The sequence below is a fragment of the Micropterus dolomieu genome, linkage group LG04, assembly GCF_021292245.1.
Source record: "Micropterus dolomieu isolate WLL.071019.BEF.003 ecotype Adirondacks linkage group LG04, ASM2129224v1, whole genome shotgun sequence".
Lineage (NCBI taxonomy): Eukaryota > Metazoa > Chordata > Actinopteri > Centrarchiformes > Centrarchidae > Micropterus > Micropterus dolomieu.
In genome coordinates this window covers 19,761,576-19,786,306 of record NC_060153.1, presented here as the reverse complement: position 1 = coordinate 19,786,306, position 24,731 = coordinate 19,761,576, and the positions used below count along the sequence as shown (strand labels likewise).

Sequence of the window (24,731 nt, the reverse complement as noted above, 5' to 3'; positions counted from 1 at the left end):
GGTTTAGATCCCTCCCTCCCACAAAATTTTAGACCAATTTCAAAACTGCCATTTATTGCAAAGATTTTAGAAAGAATTGTGTCCAAATAGTTGCTCACTGTACTGGAAAATAACAAATTATTTAAAAAGTTTCAATCTGGTTTCAGGAAGTACCACAGCACTGAGACTGCCCTGCTTAAAGTCACCAATGACCTTTTAATGTCTGCTGATGAAGGTATGTGCTCAGTCCTGGTACTCCTGGACCTTAGCGCTGCTTTTGACACCATTGATCACAACATCATGTTAGACAGACTGAGGCACTGGGTGGGGATCTCTGGTACTGCCCTAGAATGGTTTTCATCCTACCTGTCAAATAGGAAGTTTTGCGTGTCTGTAAACAACTATGTCTCTTCATTCTGTCCAGTTAAATATGGTGTGCCTCAGGGGTCGGTCTTAGGACCCATTTTGTTTTCCTTGTATCTGCTTCCCCTTGGACACATTATTCAGAGACATGGTGTTTCTTTTCATATTTACGTTGATGACAAACAGATGTATTTGCCCGTCAGATCCACTGCCTGCCTTTGTGAAGTTAAAAAATGGATGTCAACTGATTTCCTCCTGAACTCAGACAAAACAGAAATCCTGGTCATCGGGTCCCAGTAGATGGCTAAACAAATACTGCCACCTGCTGGTTCCCTAGTAAATCACATTAAGCCTGTTGCAAAGAACCTTAGTGTTTGGTTTGATAGTAATTTAAATTTTGAGCAGCACACCACAAAGCTTGTTCAATCATGTTTTTATCAACTTAGAAATATAGCAAAAATTCGATCTATGTTAACTTTTAAGGACACCGAGACCATTTTACACGTCTTCATCTCATCACGCCTGGATTATTGCAACAGCCTTTTCACTTGTTTAACCCAAAAATCTACTGATCGACTCCAGACTGTCCAGAACTCAGCTGCCAGGCTTTTAACCAAAGTCCAAAGTTCCTGTGCTAGCGGTGTAAACATCAACTGGATAAAGGCATCAAGTTCTTAAAAGAACTCCAGCACAGAGAAAGAAACACAAACGTAAAATTGCAACAGTTTGGAAGGTCATTAAAACATTTCCAGCCGTCAAGAGCAGCAGATCAGCTGTCAGGACACACTTATGTGTCCGCATGCCCGAGTGTCAGATGAATGTTATTTTTTAAAGTGCTTTATTACCTGTCGTAATCAGCTGGTCTGGTGGGTTTTTTTTGGAGAAGAGCAGACTGACTTTGGCTCTTTGTAGATACCTGCTAATGATGAAACCCTAAAACAACAACTCCGGACCTAGTATTTAGCATAACTCCATTAGCTGTTAGCTGTAAACACATAGGAGGACTAGCTGCATACCAGCTGCTATTTCCGAGCTATAAATATAATACCAATGTACGATTAGAGGACGATATCGGCGAGACTTGTCTGTGCTGTCTGGGTGTTGATTGTGATTTATTGGTTATTATAAACGGTGGAAGAGCCTCTACTAGACCATTCAGAAAGTCACTGCAAGCTAAGCCCAACCCCCAAGTACAAGTACTTTCGGAAAGTACTACCGCCTGAGCAGGGAAATTTCTGGGGCTAAAATAAAAACCCTGGAACTTAATTTAGACCCTGGTCTCTGCGTTGGAAACGCAGTGAGTTCCTTCAAAGGTTCCTAGTTCCGGAGAATAGTTCCTGCAGCTAAAGAGATCTTAGGTTACAGTGGCTCACAAGCCCCTTGGCAGGCTTCTGGGAAATTGGCCAATCACAAGAAAGTGGGCTTTTAGTTAGGCAAAACGTAGACAAAATGGTTTGTTTCTAACAGATGATGAACTGAAGGGTTGCATAAGATAAATATGGATTTTTTTTAAAACTGTGAATCATGCAGTTAGTCTACAGGAATCCCAGAATAAAAATACAGAGCTGGAAATGGGAATAATTGTTCACAAGTTGAACAGTGATGTCTCCATTTAGTGGTCGGGCAGTGAATGTGAGTTAATACAGTATTGTGTGTTTCTGTATACAGTGTTCCGGTAAGATTAGATTGACCTTTCTGCCCACTCAGTCAAAAGGAAGCTCCTCTATATACCTACACATTACATAGGATAAATCTTAATGACTCAAGCACACATGCATGAACACTTAATCTGCAAACAAACACATTAACATTTTACTGCTGTCTTATATAAGCATATAAGTACTGCCCATTTTGTTGTAGAGGTCCTGTGTCCATTATGATAAAGCAAAAGATAAGATTAAGCCAGGAATTTGGGCTACAACCAAGTCTGTTCTGGGACAGTTAGTGTACTCAACAGATAAAGGGTTCTGGGTCATCATTTAGGTTCATATTTTCTCTTGGGATGCTACCAAATTTTTGCTTATCATGTAACTTTATGTGCTCTAAAGACGTTTATCACAAAATTTTATGACCTCTTTATTAATGCTTTTCTAAATCCCTTTCTTTATTTACTGTTTCCAACTTTTCTATTTGCCATTTGCCACTGTAAAATCCTGTTCTTCACCGTTCATATCAACCTTCCATTTCCTTACTGTACTTTTCTTTATTTCTTCAATTTGGAAATTTCACTGAGGTTTCTACCTTGTGTGACCTTCGATTGAAATGAACAATGTTAAACTAATGTCTGTCTGGCTCTCTCCCTCTCTCTCCACAGAGTTATATTCATGGCAGCAGCCAGGCTCAGTTTGTGGCGGAGTCTCACATCATCCTTCTTCTGAGTATCTTTTTGCCTGAACGTGTTTGTGTTTGATTGTATGTTTCATGTGTTCACTTAATTGAAACATGGGGCCGCAAAATGCAAAACTCTCTGAAATGTCCTACAGCCCATCTTGGAAACAAATTCCTTTAATTCTCCATTTGTTTACACCAAACACCTAGTAGTGAGCCACATTTTACATGTATATAATATGATTTTGCTGTCTGGTACATTTATTTTTCCAGCATGAAAACTTTGTCATCCGTTATGCATTCTCCATAGGGAGGCTGCCTGCTGGATTGAACAAACAGACAATACAAAGACAAGAGATTGTCCTCTTTTAACTTCATCTCCTTGGCTGATTTGTTACAAATTCAACCCCTGATTATAGGGTGTGTGTGTGTGTATATATGTTTGCTTGTGTACTTTATCTGACAGGATTGATGTTTCTGTTGGTTTGTCTACTTCTCTGTCTGCTTGTGTACCCATGTGTACTTGCAGTGGTGCCTTTGTGTGTGTGTGTGTGTGCGTGTAGGTGTGTGTGTGTTGTGGGTGGGGGGGGGGGGGTAATGATACTGTTCATTCCTAGCTGTTGTATTTGTCCCCATGGGAAATAGCAGGTCCAAGGTCGCACCTGCTGCAGAGCAATATTTGTTTGTCCACAGCTCACATGGTTTATTTTTTTATTTCCTGCCCATCTGATTACATCTAAATGAAACACACACACATTCACACCTGCTGAAACGCCAACACACCTACCCTTGTTGACTGTGCAGGTGGTGTAAACACATTTTATGACTGTCATAGATGCAGTTTCCCCATGGACGTAACCTTGTTTAATACCTTGTACACTTATCCACACACACCCGGGTACCACGTGCAGCTGCTATACTATTTAGGAAGAAACAGATATAAATGTATTTCTCTCATTCTGACACGCAAATGTCAGACACACCCATGCAGTTATGTTATATGATTTTTTTTTTCCAAAGATGTTGTTTGTGAAGCATTGTGTGAATATACCTATCGGCATTGGGTGTTCCCTCTGCTATAATCAGATGGGACAGGATCAATGAATTATCTATATCTATATCTACATCTATATCTATAATTGTCATTTGTCTAAACTAAACACAGACAGTGAGGGTGGGAATTCCAATTTCAAGATGATCAATATATCAATGTAAGAATGTAATTTCTGTCTGTTTTCATAGTTTAAATTTAATGCAGTTCCACAGTCTTATTCTATACTCTGATAGGTCTTGCTAATATGACTTCATTATTACACTGTGATACACCCAAACTGCCACCTTCCGTGGTTTATTACTCTTGCTGTATATGGAGATATCGCTTATATTTGTATCACGCTTGCATATCATGTCTCCTACCACATCATCAAGTGGATGCCTCAGTTCCTCTCTGTATCTCCCCATGTGGCAGCTTTTGTTTGTGCACCTCGTCAGGTTTTCTTTGGTTATCTGGATTTGTATGCAGAGCAGACTGAAGAAAAGAATCTGTAATTATAAGCCACCTGAGGCTGTGCTTTGCAGTGATTTTAGAACAACTCAAGTGTAGAATGCGAGCACTGCATGCTTCTATAAAATAGAGATGTTCATAATATTATATGGGCTGATCGCAATTAAATGTTTGTCTTTATTTCATCAAGTCATATAACTTTAACAATAGCTAAATACTACAAGTAGACTGCTAATTTAAGGGAGCACTCACTTTTCACAGTATAAGGTCAAGTCAGTAACATTTCAGGGATATCAGTCTGTTCAGTTAGGAAGCATAAGCAATCGTGAATTAACTTCATCTGTTTTGGTGCAAATGAAAGTGACAACAGGTGCACTAGAGAGGCAACAGCAAGACAACTCCCAGAAAGGGAATGATTTTGCAGGTCGTGCCAACAGACAATTGCTCTCTCTTTATCCTTCCGGACAGATTGTTCTCTAGTTTTGCTAGTATCCTTGTCACTACTTGTAGCATGAGGCGGCACCTGCAGCCCAATCAGGTTGCACAGTTAGTCCAGCTCCTCAAGGAGGAACAGGAAGAGCATTGCAAGAGCCCAGCAAAATGATCTCCAGCGGGCTACTTATGTGCATGTGTAGCGGAGGTTTACCAAACCTTGGGCGCCAGACAAAATAACTTTAATCCTAACTTGTCACTTAAAAATAATCAGTTTTACCAAGTAGGATATTAGATAGGTCTAGCGACCTGCCTAGGTCGCTAGCTACCAATAAAAGAGAAACACAAAACACTAATTAAATTACTCCAAATAAAGCTGGTTGTATTCAAATTATATTATATATAATTAATCATCCTCCATACGGTTAGTATGAAATATTTTACAAAACATCCATTAAAGCAACAAAACCCCATTCCAAATATAGCATTCATATAACAGTTAAATGCCCATAATTCATGCTTTTAAGAAACTCCAGACTCCAAACTCCAGATAATCCTCTACCTTGAGGAGGAGGGGAGTGAATGGTGTGTGTGTGTGCTCAGGGGGAATCGCACTGCAATATCCATTCAATTCAAAAGGTAGCAGTTCAGTACAATTGAGTTCTGTAGTAAGAGGGATGAGTATGTAGATGCATGTGTGGGTGTAGTTCAGTTCAATTGAGTTCCATTGAGAGTGGTCTGAGTGTGTAGGTGTGGATTGGTGTAGTTCAGTTCAATGGAGGGCAGAAGGCAAGCCCTACCTATAGTTGGGGTAGGAGGATAGAGTAGCCTGGAGAGTTACAAGAGAGTAGACTTAGCTTTTGCCGGTCCACCAGGATAAGGAAGCTCCCAGCTGCAACCGAGCAGGTTGAAGAGCAAGTTTGGGCTACCCAAACCCACTCCAGGGATCAGCACAGTTTCCAAAAGTCCTTTGTTGCTCATTAAATTTCATGAAGTCCGGCAAGTTCCTGGTACCACTGCTTCTCTGGTACTTCTCTATGCATCTCACTTTCACTCCAAAGCCAGGATGCCTTAAAACTGGATCAGTTTACCAAACATTCTCTACCCTCTGAACCTCTCTCTCCTCTGCTCTTCTCCATGCAGGAAAAGTTTGTCCCTTCCACTCACGGGTGCCTAATTTATCTCCTTCTGATCAAACCACAACCCCCAATCAAGAGCAGAAGGCCCACTCTGCAGCTCTTCTTCCCCTTCTCTGCTACACATGCTTCTGACCAAACTGTCAGAAACAGACTCCATGAGGGCAGCTAAGGGCCCACTGTCATCTAGTGGCATCTGTGCTCACAGCCCAGCAACGTTTAGATTGACTGGCATTCGCTAGAGAACACCAGATTTGGGAAGTACACCATTGGCGCCCCATTCTCTTCACATATGAGAACAAGTTCACATTATACTATGTGGAGACGATGTTGTGAATGTTATGCTGCCTGCAACATCATCCAGCATGAACGGTTAGGAAGTGGGTCAGTGATGGTCTGGGGAAGCATATCCTTGGAGGGTCACACAGACCTCCACGTGCTAGCCAATGATACCCTGACTGCTGTTAGGTACCAGGAGGAAATCCTCAGAGCCATTGTCAGACCTTATGCTGGTGCAGTGGGCCCCGGGTTCTCTGGCCACATAAGGCAGTTTCTTGATGACAAAGGCATTAATGCGGGCCTTCATGTTACTCAGACCAGAATCCAACTGAGAATCTTTGGGACATTATGTATTGGTGCATCCAACGCCGACCAAGTAGCCCAACAGACTGTCCAGGAGCTGACTGATGACCTGATCCAGATCTGGGAGGAGATCCCCTAGGACACAATCTGCTGTCTCATCAGGAGCATGCCCAGACATTGTCAGGACACATTATGAGTTGCCGTGATGAAAGTCACACAAGTTGGACCAGCCCTCAATCAATTGGTGATTTTGGTTACCATTGACTGTTGTTACATAATTTTGTTCTCAAAGATTTATACAATGTACAGCAAAGATTCTGAACTTTTAATTTTTTTCGTTCATCAAGATCTAATTTGCAGTGTACATAGTACCAATGAAGGTAGGTCAACTAGTTTGTAAAATGACCAATAGTTTTTTCAGTCAAGTCAATATCACAGCATGTCTCAATGGTTAAAGGGTAATTTTGGTATTTTTAAACCTTATTTTTTTCACTGTGAACTTTTGGTCACAAAATCTTGGCTGATTGGCAGTACGTTTTTCATCTTTGCACCAATTAAGTTTTTCAACTCCTCTTCAACAAGATTCAGAGTCAGCTTAGTTAAGAACCAATTGTTTTACCTTTCTACAACTGTTTGCTTTTGTAATAAAAAAGTTTGTTAGTTTCGAAACACTTTTTCTCCTTTTACAATACTTAGGAAAAAGGACAGTGACCCATCATCAGTCTCTTGTTTTAATTTTCAACATTAGCTTAAGTCTCAAAAAAACATGAAGGTTTTATAGCTGTAATTACTGGATTTCGTACTGGATTGCTTAACATTGTGCTAGTGTTCAGGTTATTGTTTATGCACTTTATGCTGTAATAGCGCATGACAACATGTTCTTGCTAATGTGCTTGAGTGATTCTATGCACATGTATGCGCGTATCTGTAAGTGCATATGTTTGTCCAACAGTTCTTCCCAGGGCGGTGTGTGTATCTCCAGCTTTTCCCTCTCATGTGTGCAAGTGTGTTGTTTCCTTGACAACCTTGTCCCAGATGCTGCAATCACCATGGGGATGGTGCTGCTAAATGAGGCTGCCACCTCCAAGGGAGACGTTGGCAAGAGGAGAAGTAAGTTGAGAAGCTTGTTTTTTTTTCTTCTTATTGTCCTTTTTCTTTTCTTTTTCAAGCTCCATTTCCTCCGTTTTGGGGCGTCCTGAATAAAACAATTGTCAGGAGTGGAAGCTAGCTAGTGTAAGTGTGTGTTTTTGTTGAAACCTACCAGGCAAGTAGGTGATTTATCCTTGCAGCAGCCAATGTGTAGGCAAATCCATGTTTAAGAGGTTAAAATTCTTGTAGAACAAACACACATCCTGTAAAGCTTTAATTTAATTCTTGTAAAAATATGTGTTATAGTTTAACTTAAAGTAAAAAGTTCAGCATTTTACGCACACAGGTATTGTTCACCTATAAATGTGTTTACTAATTAACATTTCTTATAGCCGAAGGCAATCTACAAGTTCAGGTATTAACAACACATTCTCCTGGCTGCTTTTTACAGTTTGGCCTCTTAAATATATATTTGGCCTCTTTTTATAACAGGGCTCTGACTGCAACATTAACAGCAGGGAAGCCCTTTTTCCTTTCAGGCTCTTATCTGTCAGACATACCCTGAGTGCTGAGAGCATTGTCCTTCTTTAAGAACTCCAAAAGTTACCTTTAACTTTATTTGGTTTTTATTTATTTAATAGCAGTTGCTAAATAAATGTAAATGCTCCGTATTTGTATAGCGCCTTTCTAGTCTTTTCGACCACTCAAAGCGCTTTTACACTACATCTGCATTCACCAATCATACACATTCTTACACTGAGCCTAAGTGCTCAAACAGAAACTAACATTCACAAACATTCATACACTGGCGGAACAGCCGCCAGGGCCAGTTCGGGGTTCAGCATCTTGCCCAAGGACACTTCGACATGCAACCAGGGGGAGCCAGGGATTGAACCGCCGACCTTCCGATTAACGGCCAACCCGCTCTACCTCCTGAGCACAGCCGCCCTAATGAAGAGCAAATAAAACTTAGAAGGCATTCCATCACAAACACCAGGATAATTTTCTACTCAAGAAATAGTCTTCCCAGTGTTTCTGAAAAAACTAATTTTTGTTGACTTTCTTCAAATGTAATTTTTTTATGTGACCCCCACTGTAGTCGGTTGGCAGCAGAAGTTCCAGTGGTATCAGAAATCTCTGATACTTTACTTTCACAAGATATCACAAAATCCTACTTGCAGCAGTAGTTTTGGAGATAATGATGGGGAAAAAATGTGCTGTGTGTAAAAGCATTGCTGGACATTAAAAACTGACAAGCGAGACTCCTGCACACACACACACACACACACACACACACACACACACACACATATACACACCAAGCATAAATTAACCATTATCGCACTACTTTCATTAGTGTGACATTTATTTGCATAACTGTCAATTAGCTGGAGCCGCTGTGAAAACGAGAAGCACTTGTTTCGCTTTCCAGTAAATCACTAAGATAACCTCTCACCTGCCCCATAACTGCCCCTGAATACTCAACTACAGTATTTAGATATGCATGGGGGGATGCCTACCTTTAGCATGCAAAGACCCCTTTACTATATTCCCTCCGTGATATACCCTTATTTAAATTGACTTGAGCATTGTAGATTTATGTGGCTTTATCAAAATTAACCTGATTTGGCTTGACTAGAAGATGATTTGGTATGCTCATAATTATTCAAGTTAATCTTAAAACAATTAAAATTAACAATTAAACAATTAGTTATCGCATGCTAGTGTGCGTGCGTTTAGAGGGCAGGCAGTTGGTTTGATGCTGAATAAAGTCTCTTTTTTATGATGGGTCTAATGTTTGTCTTTACATTCATGTAAAAGACAAAGTTTTGCGTTGTCTACATGAAAACCACACACACAGAAACTGCAGTTGGAATCTGGCTAGTCTGTTGATGATATGTCCAATAAAAACTTTAAGTAAAAAAGAGATTTACCAAGGCTGCCCTTCAGCTGAATCATAAACTACACTGCACAAAATTATACACGCAACACTTTTGTTTTTGCCCCCATTCATTATGAGATGAACTCAAAGATCTAAGACTTTCTCTATGTGCACAAAAGGCCTATTTCTCTCAAATATTGTTCACAAATCTGTCAAAATCTGTGTTAGTGAGCACTTCTCCTTTGCTGAGATAATCCATCCACCTCACAGGTGTGGCATATCAAGATGCTGATCAGACAGCATGGGTATTGCACAGGTGTGCCTTAGGCTGGCCACAAAAAAAGGCCACTTGAAAATGTGTTATACTGACTGTCAGTGTTATACTGACTGATACTCTGTCACAAAATGTTAAAATGAATGTTACAGGAGACATTTTACTTAATACACGGTTGAAATGTTATTTTACAGTAAAATACATTTTATACTGTTAAATAAATTGAATGACACAAAATCATTCTCAGAAGGATTTAAAATTACAAATCATCACAATTGTTGCGGGACCACCACTGTAGAGGCAGCAGATCAGCTGTTCTGAGTGCAGCAGACAATCATACCAGAGCAGGTGAAAGATTTAATCAAATAGCTGATATTTTCCTAGATTCCCACAAGTATCTGCAGCCAATGGCTCAACACATAAAATTCCCATTTGTGCAGTTACAGCTCTCTTAACATATGCACATTCATACATTCCTCCTCCCCATTTTTGTTTGTCATGAAAGAATTTGCTAATTTATTATTTCTGTGGTGGGAGTGCACTGGTAACACTAAAGGTAAATCTCAGCTGACAATCAAACGTCTAGGCCAGTGTGTTTCTGGGAGCAAAATGTGTCTTGTACAAGGTAGATTTATTTATCATGTTCGCCCAAGCCCAGCCTTTTCCATCCTTGGAGGAAAAGGTGGAGGGTCTTTGTAAATTTATCAACACTAATGGGGCCCCTGAACTGCACAAATGCTGTTTTAAGATTTTTAGCGGTTTTCTAACTGGGAGTTCCATGCTGTTTGAAGCAACACTGCATTGTACTACAAACCATGCATTGTTTTAATGATGTAGTTCGTACTATTTTTAAACTATATCACTGTTATGATTGGTGTTAATTCTGCAATTCTGACTACCAGCAACATTACAATGTGATACCAATTATGAAACCAGATATTCCTGAAACCGTATTACTTCCATTAGCAAGGTGGTTTGTACTGTCCCTACTTGTTGCCCGTGGTGTGTGTTTGGTTATGCTTTAATGTAACATGTTGGGGAGGCTTTTGTCTTGTCTTGAGTAAGTGGCATACAATGTAAAACAGCATAGATGTCACAGAGGGGATGATTCATCAACAGACAATTGAAATGGAAATTATATATACTAGCTTTAAAGTGCTACGTGTAGTACCATAGACATGTGCTGTCAGATTTTGTCAATAGGAAAGATATGAACAAATATGTTATATTCCAACAAGACACATCAATGAAAAAAAATCTTTAATGAAGGGCACCTCCTGATGAGTCTTGTCAGAAGGGTTGAGCGTGCAGTGCATTTCATCATTTCAAATGGGAGGTGGTCACTTGACTGTACGATGACATGCTGGCGTTCCTTTTCTGTCAAAGCAGAGTTTCTGCATAATCTCTAGATTACACGAAGGGTAGTTAGATATTAGATGGCCTGTTCTGGTAATTACCTCAAACACAGAGACACAGTTACACACAAGTGGATTTTAATTAGAGTCGGTGTGATGAAAAAGCAGCTCGAGAAGCCTTTCAATTGCCTCTGTAGGGCCACACGCTGATGCACACACACTAAAAAAAGAATCTAAAGGCAAGATTATCAACTTTTGTTCTTCTTTACCCATGAGTTCTCCTTGAGATATTAAAGCCTGGCGATTAAAATGATAATGACTTTATAACTACCTCAAGACTTGTGTCTCAGTATCTCAGTCTAAGTATCAGACTGAACAAGAACACACACAGTGACACAAAGCTACATATATGCACAGACACGCGTATGTGCATATGTGCTCATGTAATTATCACCTGTGTAACACTGACATATTACGTGTACAGCACAGAGGACTCATTTATCAATTCTCTCTGCGCTCCATCATTTCTTTCAACCGGTCTCCACTCTCCCAGCTCATCCTTGCCTTCTTCCTCTCAAACTCTCTCTCGCCCTTTCCTTCCCTTCTTTTCTTATGTGCAGAAACTTATCAGGACACAAGCTTGCTAGAATAAACAGTTTTATATCCCACCCACCGCTGTCACTGGGATGACACACAAATTAAATAAGTGCATTATAAAGCAGCGCAAAGAATAGTTGTCTGTCAGTAATAGAGAGAGGATTAGGCTTGAATGGTAGTGTAATCACTGGATGTGGGTGTTAAATCCCTGCAACATGGCTTCCATAGTATTTGAAGTTATCTGCTGTTTCCATGGGCATCTGCACCGGAAATCACACACACACACACATCGAGTTTCTCAGCAAGTCCAAGTAAATGGTGTTATACAGCTATAAATAATAGACAGTAGGAAGGTAAAAGTGAAGAAGGATAAAATGCAAATAAGAAAGAACAAAATGCATGAAAGCAAAGCAAATCTGCAACCCAAAAATTCACATATCTTTCTGGTGCAATGCCAAAAGGCTGTAAAGAAGTACCACAATTCAAAACAACCAAAAAAAACTTGGCCAACTATAGGACATGACCTCAAAATACAAAGCTCCCAATTTTACGAAAATACAACAAAATAACTATTCCTATATCAGACGTGACAGTATAAAAATATTTTATTTTTAAATACAAAGCAGAATGTACAATCAATGTTCAGTTATTTATTAATTGTTTTCTTTAGTGAAGAGAGCTAAAGTGGTGAAATTAGTTTTCACAGCCTGCACATGTACATGCTTCACTTTCAAAACAAACTCACATTTGAGCATATGCGCTCCCACACAAATGTCTATAAATGCACTATTTGGAGGCAGTACGGTGCTAGTGACTTTAGTTTGTTTTTTTTGGAAAGTGTACAGAAATAAGTTGTAAGTTTATTTACTGTACAAGCCCTTGTTCAATTGTTATTTAACAACAAACAAGGCAGATAACACAAAGAAATAATCCAACAGTCTAATAAAGGTAAATCCAATGGGCAAAAACAATGCAAAACATAGGGAATGATGAGGGAATGACAATACACAAGGACATGTGAAACCAAATACAACAGAGAACAAGGAGGCAATGATCTAACTAACTAACTAACCAAAACCTAAACAAAAACACAGAGGCAAAGAGTAAAACAGGAATGGACATAATCAAAATAACAGAAAAATACCACACAAAAACCCAAGAACTCCCTTTTTCCCAATTCAGTCCAGACATGAGGGACAGATAATAGTAATAAGTCCTCAGAACGAAGGCGGTATCTTCCCGTGCCTTTCTTTTGGATGTATATTTGTAGGTATGGGGGAAGCAGACCATGAATAGCCTCATAAATTAGAATGTGCCAATGATCAAGTCTACGGGTGGACAGTGCAGAGCAAGCAACCCAATCCCGAAGTAGGGTCTCTAACCGTTTTAAACAGTTTCAGGCTTTAAATGGATGCATGCATCTATACAACATTGCCATAGTCCAGCACTGACATCAAAGTGGCAGCAACAAGTCTCCTTTTGCCCTCAAAGGAAAAACATGACCTGTTTCTAAAATAAAAACCCAGTTTCACCTTCAGTTTTTTATTTTTAAAAGAGAGAGAATGCAGTTATGATACCCATATACTAGTATTGAGATACAGACTCAATCTCGGAGCCCTGAGAAGTAGTGATGGATGGAAAGTTCAGTGACTTTGATTTTGCATTGGAAAACAATGTAAGTTTTGTTTTGTCATTATTCAAAAATAATTTTAAATCAAACAAGGTATGTTGTACAGTATCAAAAGCAAGTTGTAGCTGACAAAAAGCCTGGTTTGGTGTTACTTGGCTGCAGGCTTTCTAACAGTTTGGCATAAAAGCAATGGAACAATTGCAGGTGCTTGTATCCAGAGGTTTAGTCAGTTTGTGACTGTTGAATCCAGTTACTAAACAAACAGTAAACTGTGAAGAACCATTTAGCATCACAATATCTATTCATAATAGTCCTCCTAATGAGATAGGCTTAACTTAATATGTTTATCGGCTTCCTCATGTTGGGGAAATGTAAATGTATTTATACCATGCCAATATATCATGATTTAAATTGAGCCAAGTCATACAGTCAAAAGAGGGATTACCACCTTTGTCAGTGAAGGAAATCATTCAGCTTAAACAACTTGTCATTTTGCCAACGTCATAAATCACATAGCATATTAGCATGCTTACTGCGTGTGTGTATTGGAGTGTCATTATCTATGCAAGCATACTAAGATACCCCTCAGTGATAATTGATGAGCTATGGGAAATACATCCTACCATACTTTATGCAGATGCACAGACGTTCTGTCGCTCACGCAATGGAAGGCACATATGTGGAAATGGCAGCCCAGGGAACACAGGGGCATAAAGGCTCTCCCTTGAGACGCACTCTCAAATATGCAGTGCTCTCAGTCACTTCACTCAGTCAATGTTACACACTCACACACACACACGTACACACACACACACACACACACACACACACACACACACACACACAGGTTTGTAATACTTAATACTTGTAAGGACATTGTCTCGAATTAGTAATGTTTTATGTACCTTTATGTAACCTCAGATCTGTTCTCCCACCTCTCAAAAAACAATTTACCCTCATGGCTGATGATCCTCATAAGAATAGAAGTATAAGAAAATGCGCCCATACATACACTGCCTGAGCCTCCTGTGTGTTAGTGCACAACATGCCTGCCATTGACAGATTAGGACTTGAATGTCCTATAAAAGGCTGTCTCTCTCTCTCTCACTCTCACTCTCACTCTCACACACACACACACACACAGTTTGTACTATGATTCTTATGTATAAAATACAAATAAAGTGAAAGAAAAGAGAGCAGTTATGTACCCGCGGACCAAGAGCAATGGCAGCAAATAATGTAGTCTTATACACACATGCGTTACAGATCACTGAATACGCACACACTGAGTCCTGAAGATGAATGACAGCAAACACACACACAAATTGACACTGAGAATCTGCCTTACATTTTCCAAGCCAAATCTTTTGTTCTGACATTGCCTCATCGCTCCCTCTCTTTCTCACACACACATACACATAACTTTACACGCACACACACACACACACACACACACACACACACACAGTGTGAACAAGCGCATATCTCACTATTTAGTCTCCAGGAGAGGTCCTCATCCTAATCCCTGATTAACAATATCAGTCGGTGGTGACAGTTTAATTTAACACAGTGCTTCTCAAGGATTAGCTGCTACATGAGGGTGTGTGCATACACTCATACACCCACACACAAAGACACACATAATTCCACTGCAGATTAAAGATCATGCTTATGTATATTTCACTTTAGAATAGCCACTAAGGAAATAGGAAGATGATAATAGTTGCAAACACAATGTTCTGTAGCACAGCAGGGTTGATGACGAGAAAGAGGCAGTGGCACACACCTATACCTATACGTTGAGGGATTGCCTAAATATAGGTAAATATTTAGGCAATATTTTTGGCATGATTAAGAGCACCAAGTTATGTTTTAGACTTTTCAACATCCTTGCTACTAGCATTTTAGCAAATGTCAGTTATTTAATTTTTTGTTATCATTTGGCTGTGCGTGTGTAAGCCAGTATAGGTGCTTACATGAGACACAACACAAGAGGATGCTTTCAGTGTGTACCATGTCTAAACCCTGCAAGCACATTGAATTTGAACAGAGATCAAACGGAGTTGCATCAGTGGTTATAATGTGCGTGAAATGATTCAAGTGGTTGCCTTTAGCCAGGAATCAAATATTGTCACAGGCCATTGTCTAATGATTATTATGCATGTAACAGGCTGTCTGGAGGACCTGCAAAAAGTTTGAAAAATATGGTAACTTAAAAGCATCGGGTGTAAGTTAGTCAATTCAGTTGTTCATGTACTGTTTTTATTTTATGTATTTTTTTTACTTGTGTACACTTCAATTACATGTGTAGTTCAGTTGTGCAGTTGGTCCTAGCAGCTTTTATAACCAGCAATGTTCTATGTGTGTGTATGTGTCTCTTTCCAGTCATCTGCCTGGTTGGCCTTGGCCTGGTGGTGTTTTTCTTCAGCTTCCTGCTCTCCATTTTTAGGTCCAAGTATCATGGATACCCCTACAGGTAGCAATAGCAAACATACAGTACCACTGTAGAGATGCTTGCACTAGTTTCATTCAGCTTACTTGACAGTTATTCAAACAAAATATACAAGCACTCAATGAATCTTAAAATCGCATCTTAAGTTGACATAAAACCACTGCAAAGTTATTGCAGACAGTGCAAAAACAGGATCCATCCATTCCCATTATTTCATTGATCTTAAGACAGGTGTTCAATTGGAAACGATCCTTCCAAAATATACAAGTCTCAGCGCCAAGGCTCTTTCTCAAGAGACCAATCTTCCAGCTAAAACGTCAACAGAGATTTCCAGTCTGACTTTGTTGACTCATAGTGTTTCTTGTGTTCATAGTGTTTCTTGATGATTTGCAGGACACTTAGTATACAGTATATTAATACAGATTTATTTTCGACATTACCCTGAATATTAGAAACCATGGCTCCATATTAGAACTTCTCCACAGTTTGTCATATAGTGAATGGACACTCATATCATATAGTGTTTGGACACTAAAACCTGACAGCATGGTGAGCCAGAACAGCTGCAATTTGGTCCCACTTTGAGCTAAAGGTCACCACTACATAAAGATTTAATGTGTGACAGAAGACACTCTACAAGTCTGCACAGTCTGGGTCCAATTCACCGCCACCTGAGCAGCTGTAGGATATTACAGTGTAACACCAAAACACCTCCAGGTGCGGAAACTCACCTTTGGAGCTGGAAGGGATTGAAGACGTTCAGGGCACTTCACCAGGGCAGATCATTTATTGTCATTGGGGCTTGAATCCTGTTGTGACCTGTGGCTTGAAATATGACCAGATTGCATTGTGTCAAGTCCAATAGTTGTTGTCTAGTGACTTAAAACCATCGATGGAGAGTTTAGTCTTGGAATAAAACTGGTAACGCTTTATTTTACAGGTCTAATCTGAAAAAGGTTTCGTGAAAGAAAGAACTCTGCAATTTGGTTTATAGGGATTGTATGTTTAACTAAAAACAAGAGAGACCAAAAGATTCTCAAGGTTACACTAGCAGTTAATTGGAAATTATTTATTGGAGATGTACCCTGTAGTACAGTGTAAGCCAAATGATAGAGTTCTTTTCAGGAAACCTTTTGGAAATTATTTGAAATGTACAGGGCCATAAACTAAAGCAAGAAACCTACAGTATTTGAAGTGAGAATGCTTTGATAGAGCCCTTCTCTATTCCTGCTTGTTAATCAGTTAAACTAAACAAAAGGAAGATTCTGGCAGTATTTAAGTGAAATGTGATTTGAGTAGTAAAGTTGAGCTGGTTCTTGAAATGAGAAAGCAGTCTGAGAATAATTATTTGAAGATGTATTTATAAATTCCTGCAATGTATAAGTCAGTATATTGTTTAATGTGAAATATATACACATCTGATCTGCTTACCAACAAAGAATGAACTACCTAATAAGGCAGCAGTCAGTACCACCTCAGAACTGCCATAAGTCAATAGAGCACATGTGTATTTAGTGGGATTAGACAATGCTGCTAGGAGTGATACTTTAAATAGGTGTCTACTTTTCCATTTGATTTGACTGTGACTTCCTATTTGTTATTAAAGTGCATGTTTTGGATTTTTAATGGAACATAGCATGTCTAGGGGCAAGTCTGCCACTCTTCAATTTCCTTTCCTGTTTAATGGAGACAGACGCATCTTCTGCTAGCATTTGAGCAATTTTGCCTGATTACATGCTTCCAAGACCTGCAATGAGCATTTTCTAACAAGATAATCATCAACAGCCACGGGTATTTAGCTTTAATTTTTGGCCTCTGCAAAAAATGTTTTATGTTGCTGTGCAACACTAGCCACAACAAAAACACTGTATTTATATCCTTTTCTTCTTCTCTTCTTTGTTTCTCTTTTTTCATCTGCTCTGCTCCGTTTAATCCTCTGTCTCTCAGCTTCCTTATTAAGTAAAAAAAAAAAAGACAGAAGCGGAATTCAGGATGGCGACGAGGCGTTTGGTGAGGAGAGGAGGAGTCTAGAAGATACTTGAAGAGGAGGAGGCAGTGTCACTATTGAGTCTAAAGTGTATCGTGGGGTTTCCTTTTTTGCGTGTTGTTTTTTTTATCAGCTGCGATCATAAACTCTGCAAGCTGAATAGAAAATAAATTATTCCTTCTTACACTGGAAAATAAAGGTGTTTGGCATGTCTCTCTATTTTTGTTGTTCGTCGTTTCCTTTCAGGGGCTGAATATTCTGTGTGGGTAGAAACATTGACCTGTGACTGTGGTATGCTGTTTTTTAATCTATGTATTGCATTTGATTTATGAATACTGTGTCACAGGTGAAGGGAGGGTAAGAGACAAGTGAATTCACAACTGGGTGTTGAGAGGACAGGAAGTGGAATTGCATGTTAGAAATATGGTTAACGTGGTAAAGGTTGAATACTGAAGTAGAGATGCGAGCTGAGAAAATGTTTCATGATTAGTTAGTAGTAAAGTTTATTAACTAGGTGTAAAATCTGTGCTTGTCACGTCCTTGTCTCTTATGGTGACAACACATATGCCGCTTTCGGAGAAGCACTCATAAAGATGCTAATCTGTAGCTTGGAAATTCCTGCTTCAGCTTCTGCTGTAGGTTTGGAACTCAGTCAGACCCTGTCAGAATTGATATAGCTAAAATATGACTGACTCAAACAAAGAAAAGTGTGCAGATATATAAAGACACACATACTGGAATAAATCCAGTCATTTATCATAGTTTATATGGCTTTTCACTCTTACGCAGTACTATTTTGTTTGTGTCTGACGTTTGGGCTTTACTATTTTTGCTACAGATTTAATAAGACCACAACCAACATATGTTATTGTCCTCTCTCCATCCCTGTAATCTCATTTACATTTTATGTTTGAAAAATGTTTTAACTGGATGTATAGTGTATTATCCACTGACAACTCAATTATCTATATTAGGCAGCTCAAACATCTTGGTTCTTAGGCAAAGATTGTGGTCATCGTTTAATAGTAAAAAAAAATTGTTGAGTTGACCAATATGAGCACAAACCCAACATGCAAATCTTTGACAAAAAACACTAATTCAGCCTCCACACTGTTACTTTTTGCTGCGCTTAATGATCCACTTTCCCCTGCTCTGGCACATCACTGATGCAAAATAGTACAGAATAAACAGAGTTCACAGAAGACTGTCTACGAGTGCTGTAACTTTTTTTGCTGAATGTGAGAAGCATAGAGAATTAGAGAATTCATACATTTCTTCACTTGTGGACTGCCCACTAAAACACTGAGTGGGCTGGAGCATTGAAACCATTTATGTAACCTGCTATTTGTGGGCTGGCATGTGGTGCCGAACATAGACCAGTTTTGACAAATGTAATAAAAATATTGCCTCTCAGACTTCCCATTCTTGCATATTTTTGTTTCAAATCATTGGAAGAGTGAACCATTGTCAGTGTGTGTGAGAGAGCTAATCTACCAACAACAAATCTAAACTGAGCTTAACACTAACTGAGTTGGTCACTGCACTGAAATTGCAGAGCATTTTCAGTTTTTTATCTTTTCCTTCCTTTTTTTATGTAGTCAGGAACTATATACTGAACTGAGTTCAGTAAAGTTGGCTATAGACTTTTTGAATAGTGTATATTGCCAGTACATGCAGGGAATGAAATTAACTAAAAGGTTACTGAGCTCCTTTCTATTTACTCCAGAGACAAAGTATAATTAGAATAATTACCTTCTGCAAGATGGTAATAAGCATAGTCACCTTGTAAGAGATGAGAGTTAATTGTACCCAGTAACGCCTGCCATGCTAATAAATATCTTCCTTGGAGTGAGTAGAATAATAACCGTAATAACCAACTTCAGCCATGCCATGTCCAACTTATTAATGGGCCCAATGTAAAATAATTTTTGTGTCGAGGATGTAGAAGGGCGTAGTTGTAGTACGAATTTTAAACTACTTGAATGATACAATGAAACAATGCTGATCGTCAGCACTGAGAGGAGAATTCCATCTGTTTCCATTCAGCTGTTAGCCTTTACGGTGTGGAGGAAATAAGCAGAAGAAATGTCACCTGCTGGGGCGGGGATAAGTATTGGCAAATGAAGCGAAATCAACGTGAATATTAGATAGAGGGCTGTTGCACAACAAAATACATAATGACAGAGAATAAGCTTCACACTTGATTGAATTAACAATGTTAATTAAAGTAAAGAATTTAGGCTCATTCAGTTTATGAACCCATATTCTCTGAATCCTTTATAGTTTGGGGCCTCAGTGCTGGCAATCAAATACTGAAAATTAAACCTAACGTACAGCAGTATCAATAATATGATTTTTTTTTTTTTTTTTTTTTTTGTCAAAACCAGCAAATTTACATTTGAGCACAATAACAGAAACCAAATGGTTTCTGTTATTGTGCTCAAATGTAAAGTATTATGTACACTGGATGTGTGCAACTGAGTGATTTAATGAATTTGATAATTATAGAATTAAATAGCGCGGGTTGCAAAGATAAACATCTAGTGTTCTATCTTTTTTATATGTTGTGGTGAAAATGTCATAGACCAAACAGGTGCAACAAATGCAACCTAACAAACCTGATCAGCATTTCTCATAAGACATCAGTAGTATGGAGACCAACTCTGGTCACAGTAAATACACCAAATACACTTAAGTTTAATCCTTGAAATTAACTGTACTTGCTCATTGTTTGGGGTCCTATAGACGCATCTGTTGTAAAGTATGTGTAACATTTTTAACAAAACAAAATCAATATTGTTCCCCTCTCTAAATACTGTCTTCTTTTTTTCTGACCATAGCACAATATTTGGGAATGTATTGCGTTAGTAACCCTTCCCTTTGTGCTAGATTAGACTCCAAAGAGGTCTAACTCCCTGTTACACCTCATATGAAAAACTCCAATAACATATGTCCAAATAGACATACTCGGGATTTGGCAGGCGTAGCGCTGCATAAAACTTACTGTCAAACACAATCACAGATGGGCAGTGCGGTGGTGCAGTGGTTAGCACTCACAGCAAGAAGGATGTGGGTTCAAACCCCGGTTCTCTCTGGGTGCTCTGGCTTCCTCCCACCATCCAAAGACATGCAGGCTAGGTTAATTGGTGTCTCTGAAATTGTCCTTAGGTGTGGTTGTCTGTCTATGTGTGGCCCTGCGATGTCAAGGGTGTACCCCACCTTTTGCCCAATGTAGCCTGGGATTGGCTCCAGCCCCCCGCAACCCTGTACGTAGGATAAGCGGTTGACAATGGATAGATAGACAATCACAGAGGTAGAGCATATGAAAATCCATTGCATTAAACTATGTTTTACAGCTGGGGTCTAAAATCATTACTGGCAGATTAGTGATATTCAGTGCTTTTTAGAAAATAATAATAATAACAATTAAACAGCATTTTATTAGGTTTATTAGTCAATAGGTATGATTGCCTGTATCTTTCCCTGTGTAGCAGGCTGTTCAGTGTGCCTTCAGTCCAATGCATGCTGGGATAGGTTTCTGCCTGTGACTAGAGCACTTTAATAAATTTAATGAAAATTTGTTGTACAATTCAAAGGTATTAACTGTTCTCCAGTATGAGCACAGGAGCTGCAGCATGAAATCAGCTGGATTAAATAAAAATTAATAGGCTTTCACAACAACAGAAGAACACATTCACAAGAAACCTTTCAAATTTATTGTGTGACTAGTTGTTATTGTTCTTTTGTACCCGCTAATGTTTACTTCCATGCTTCCATTTGAAGAAAAAAAATCAAAGAAATGCTGTTGGCATTTGGATGGTGACGGCAGGATTGACATTTATGGAGGTCATGGTGGATATATTTTACAGATAGTAATTCAGAGACAGCTTCAACTTTTCCAGGAGGCTCTTTTTCATTTCTGTTATCCTGTTAAAGATCTGCTTGTTTACAGTCTGACTTACACACGGCCAACATGCTCTTATTGCTATCGCCTGATAAAATCAAGAGGTGACCGCAGGTCGCTCAGCATTCTTCATATTTTACTATTCATTTGATTTTGACCTTTAAACATGTGCTCCTGCTGAGGTTGCTTTGTCACAGCACATATTCGCTGCCTCCTCATTGTAACGTGTGCAATATATATTAGTGTGTGCATTGGGCATTTTGCAACCTTGAGAAGTGCAGTCAGCCTTCACTTACTCAAAGCAATACCATTCATGAACTGCTATGCAATAAGGTTGATCTAATTATTGAGCCAAGCCATGTGTAACTAAAAAAAAATAATCATTCTCAGCTTTGAGGGAAATGTTTTTTGCAATTGAATTGAACTTTTTCGATTTCCATTCACCTTCTGTAACGTGATATAATGCAATTAATCTTGAATAATTTCACAGCTACTGGTGCATTGTTTCTCAGTAGTGGTGCTGATTCGGCGCCGATGTCTGATGTTCTTGTCTCTGACCTCTGTGCCGGTGTCCTGCTGCACCACAACAAACTTCTGTTAAGGGCATGATGCCACCTAAATGTCGACCAACCTCTCCCCTCATCTGCAGTCCACAAACACTTTCTCCTGGCATCCACACCACAGCTACACTAATTATCATCAGGGTGCTGCTTCAATTGTTGCTGTTTTGTTGCATCAGTTTCTGTGTTTGTGTGTTCTGCTTGTTCTTGTGTGTATGTGTGTGTGCATGGATCAAAGTGTGCGCAAGTGTCCGTGAGTACATGCGTGTTGTTTTGAATTGGTTGTGTAATGGTTACATCTCTCTCTGTCTCATCCCTCTTGAACAGCTGTTTCTCTTTTTTGAGGTACTTTCCAAAAATGAACCTGTATGATGTAAAAGACAGGATGGACCAGATTGCTATCAGAAGTTAATTAGAAATGGAAATAGCTAAAATAATATCTTCACAAGATTTTAGAAATAAATAATAATTGACTTGTTAAAATGCAGATTACTTCACAGTCTTCTCTCTCTATCTTCTCCTTTTCTGGTGATGCCTGGCTGCTTCTGTTCAGCAGTTTTTTTTGTCACGTGTGAAGGTCATGTCAGCTCAGGAACCTACACACATGAAAGATATCCTTTTTGTGCATATTGTCTTGGTCAGGTTACACCAGTGGAATTTTACAGTGAAGTGTCATCACTTCTTCTCTTGTGCGCATGGCTTCTGGTTTTTTGGTTACAGAATGAATCTTCTTGTAGGAAAGTCCTCATCAGCCTTAAACAAATTAACAACTGGGTTTGTTTCAAAGAATGTCATGATTTGACATGTGTCATGCACGATATCAATCCCTGATGTGTATGAAAATTCATTTATTTTCATTTGACACAATCCCTGAAACATCGTCTAGGTCCTATGAACATCCACTACAATTTCCAGAAGTAATCACACCACTGATGAGAAAATGTACTTCAGGAAACTGATTGCAGGGAGGATAATTCAGCAGTAAGTATTTCCTTGATGCTTATGCTTAATTCCCTATGCCCACCGCCGACACCGCTATCACCATTCCTACCAGATCCTGCCTGTGGATAAGCCGGGTTCTGCCCTGAAACATAATCACAAGATTTACAGCAATCACAACCTGCATTACCTGAAAAAGAGAGAAAGAGAGAGAAGGGAGTGCATGCAGAGTCTGTCATGGAAATGAAGAAAAAGCATAAATAAAATGATAAGTTTACACATAATACTAGATGATGCTGTGGCACGACAGCTTGTGAGGTGCAAGATTCTGAAGTACTAAGTATCAACCACATATGATATCACCACTTCTATTTGCAGAAGAACTCATTTTGAAGAGAGATTTCAGCTCAGATCTATTTTTCTGATACATAATCACAAACAGTAAGGAAAAAATATCTTTTAAAAGAATCTGCAAGTGCAGGTGTGAAATCGAGGGAAGAGGAGATATAATGTTATCTATTTTGTGAAACTTTCATTACATTTTTTTTGCAAAACATCTAGATGATGCATTGAAACTTTCTACTTCTCAAAAGTTATTCCAACTTGTTAAACTTTCATCATGCCACAGGAACATTCATTAATTTTATGATCAAATGCAAAATATCACAAGCGAAGAACAATGTTGTTTGTCGTTCCTGAAAGTATTTCTTTCATCAAACAGGATTTTTGCCAGCATCTTCCAAACACTGATGTTGATGAAGTTTATATTTTAAAGCACACTTTTCATTTTCTTACCGAAGCATCATATCTTTAAAAAAGTCTCATTTATGTAGGAATTTGGCTAAAGGAATGACAATGTTGGTCACTCAGTCCAAACTGACATATCTCAGCTATTAGATGGATTGCCATAAATTGTTTGTACAGTTATTCATGGTTCCCAGAGGATTTGGGCTGGGTATCGGTAAGACCGAAAAAACCCAGCACCAAGTAGTATTGAAAATTCTCCTATCAAACAATTCCTGCATTCAGTCCTTTTTGTAACCAGATCTGGAAAAAATTACTATTTGTTCAGTGTTCTTTGATTATTGAGTCTTGTGATTGGCCCACCACTGCAGCTGCTACAATCCATACTGTCTTTGTTAAAGTTGAGCATTATATTATTATTTTTTTTTTTTATTATTATTAGGTGACACAACACATAACAGTTGAAATACATAACAGACACAACAGTATGTGGTGAAAATACACAAAAACAGAAATGAAAAACAAGTGTAAACAGTTTGACATAACGGCATGTTGGAAATTAAAGATGTTCAATGGCAATTTGTGTGTTTGTGTGTGTGTTTGTGTGTGTATGTATACAGGAGGTAGAAAATGGGAGGTGGTGTGGGGAAATCTGAATTGGGAAATATGGAGAGCGCAGTGTATTTGACGGAGTTGGCATTGCCGAGATGCCACCAAAACTTTTGAAAAGTATGGCTATACCACACACATGTGGTGTCTGATAAATTATAAATGAATATTAAAGCTGCAAGCAGCGTTGGGCGGGCCCTCGCACTTGTAAGCGCGTCCGCGCGTGAGCCGGCCGAGTTGCACATTCTGGAGTTCTGCCGGTGCGGCTGTGAATTTCCTACGCGGTTCCGACGCCGCATGAATGTGCTATATGTCACTTCCTGTGTCCCCTATGTGGAGCTACATAGCACTTGCCGCTATGAATATAAAGAGCATGCCTTGGCCC

The 24,731-nt window shown here is 39.1% G+C and overlaps 1 protein-coding gene across 1 annotated transcript in view; it reads left to right on the top strand.

Moving 5' to 3' along the window:
- tusc3 (tumor suppressor candidate 3) overlaps positions 1 to 19,003 on the top strand; it is a 106,727-nt gene extending 87,724 nt beyond the window's left edge. The window contains exons 7-10 of the mRNA XM_046047853.1: positions 2,657 to 2,720; positions 7,360 to 7,434; positions 15,537 to 15,627; positions 17,551 to 19,003. Of these exons, the coding sequence (XP_045903809.1) occupies positions 2,657 to 2,720; positions 7,360 to 7,434; positions 15,537 to 15,627; positions 17,551 to 17,566 (246 nt within the window). The 3' untranslated portion in view covers positions 17,567 to 19,003. The remainder of the gene's footprint in view (positions 1 to 2,656; positions 2,721 to 7,359; positions 7,435 to 15,536; positions 15,628 to 17,550) is intronic.
- Positions 19,004 to 24,731: the final 5,728 nt, after the last annotated feature.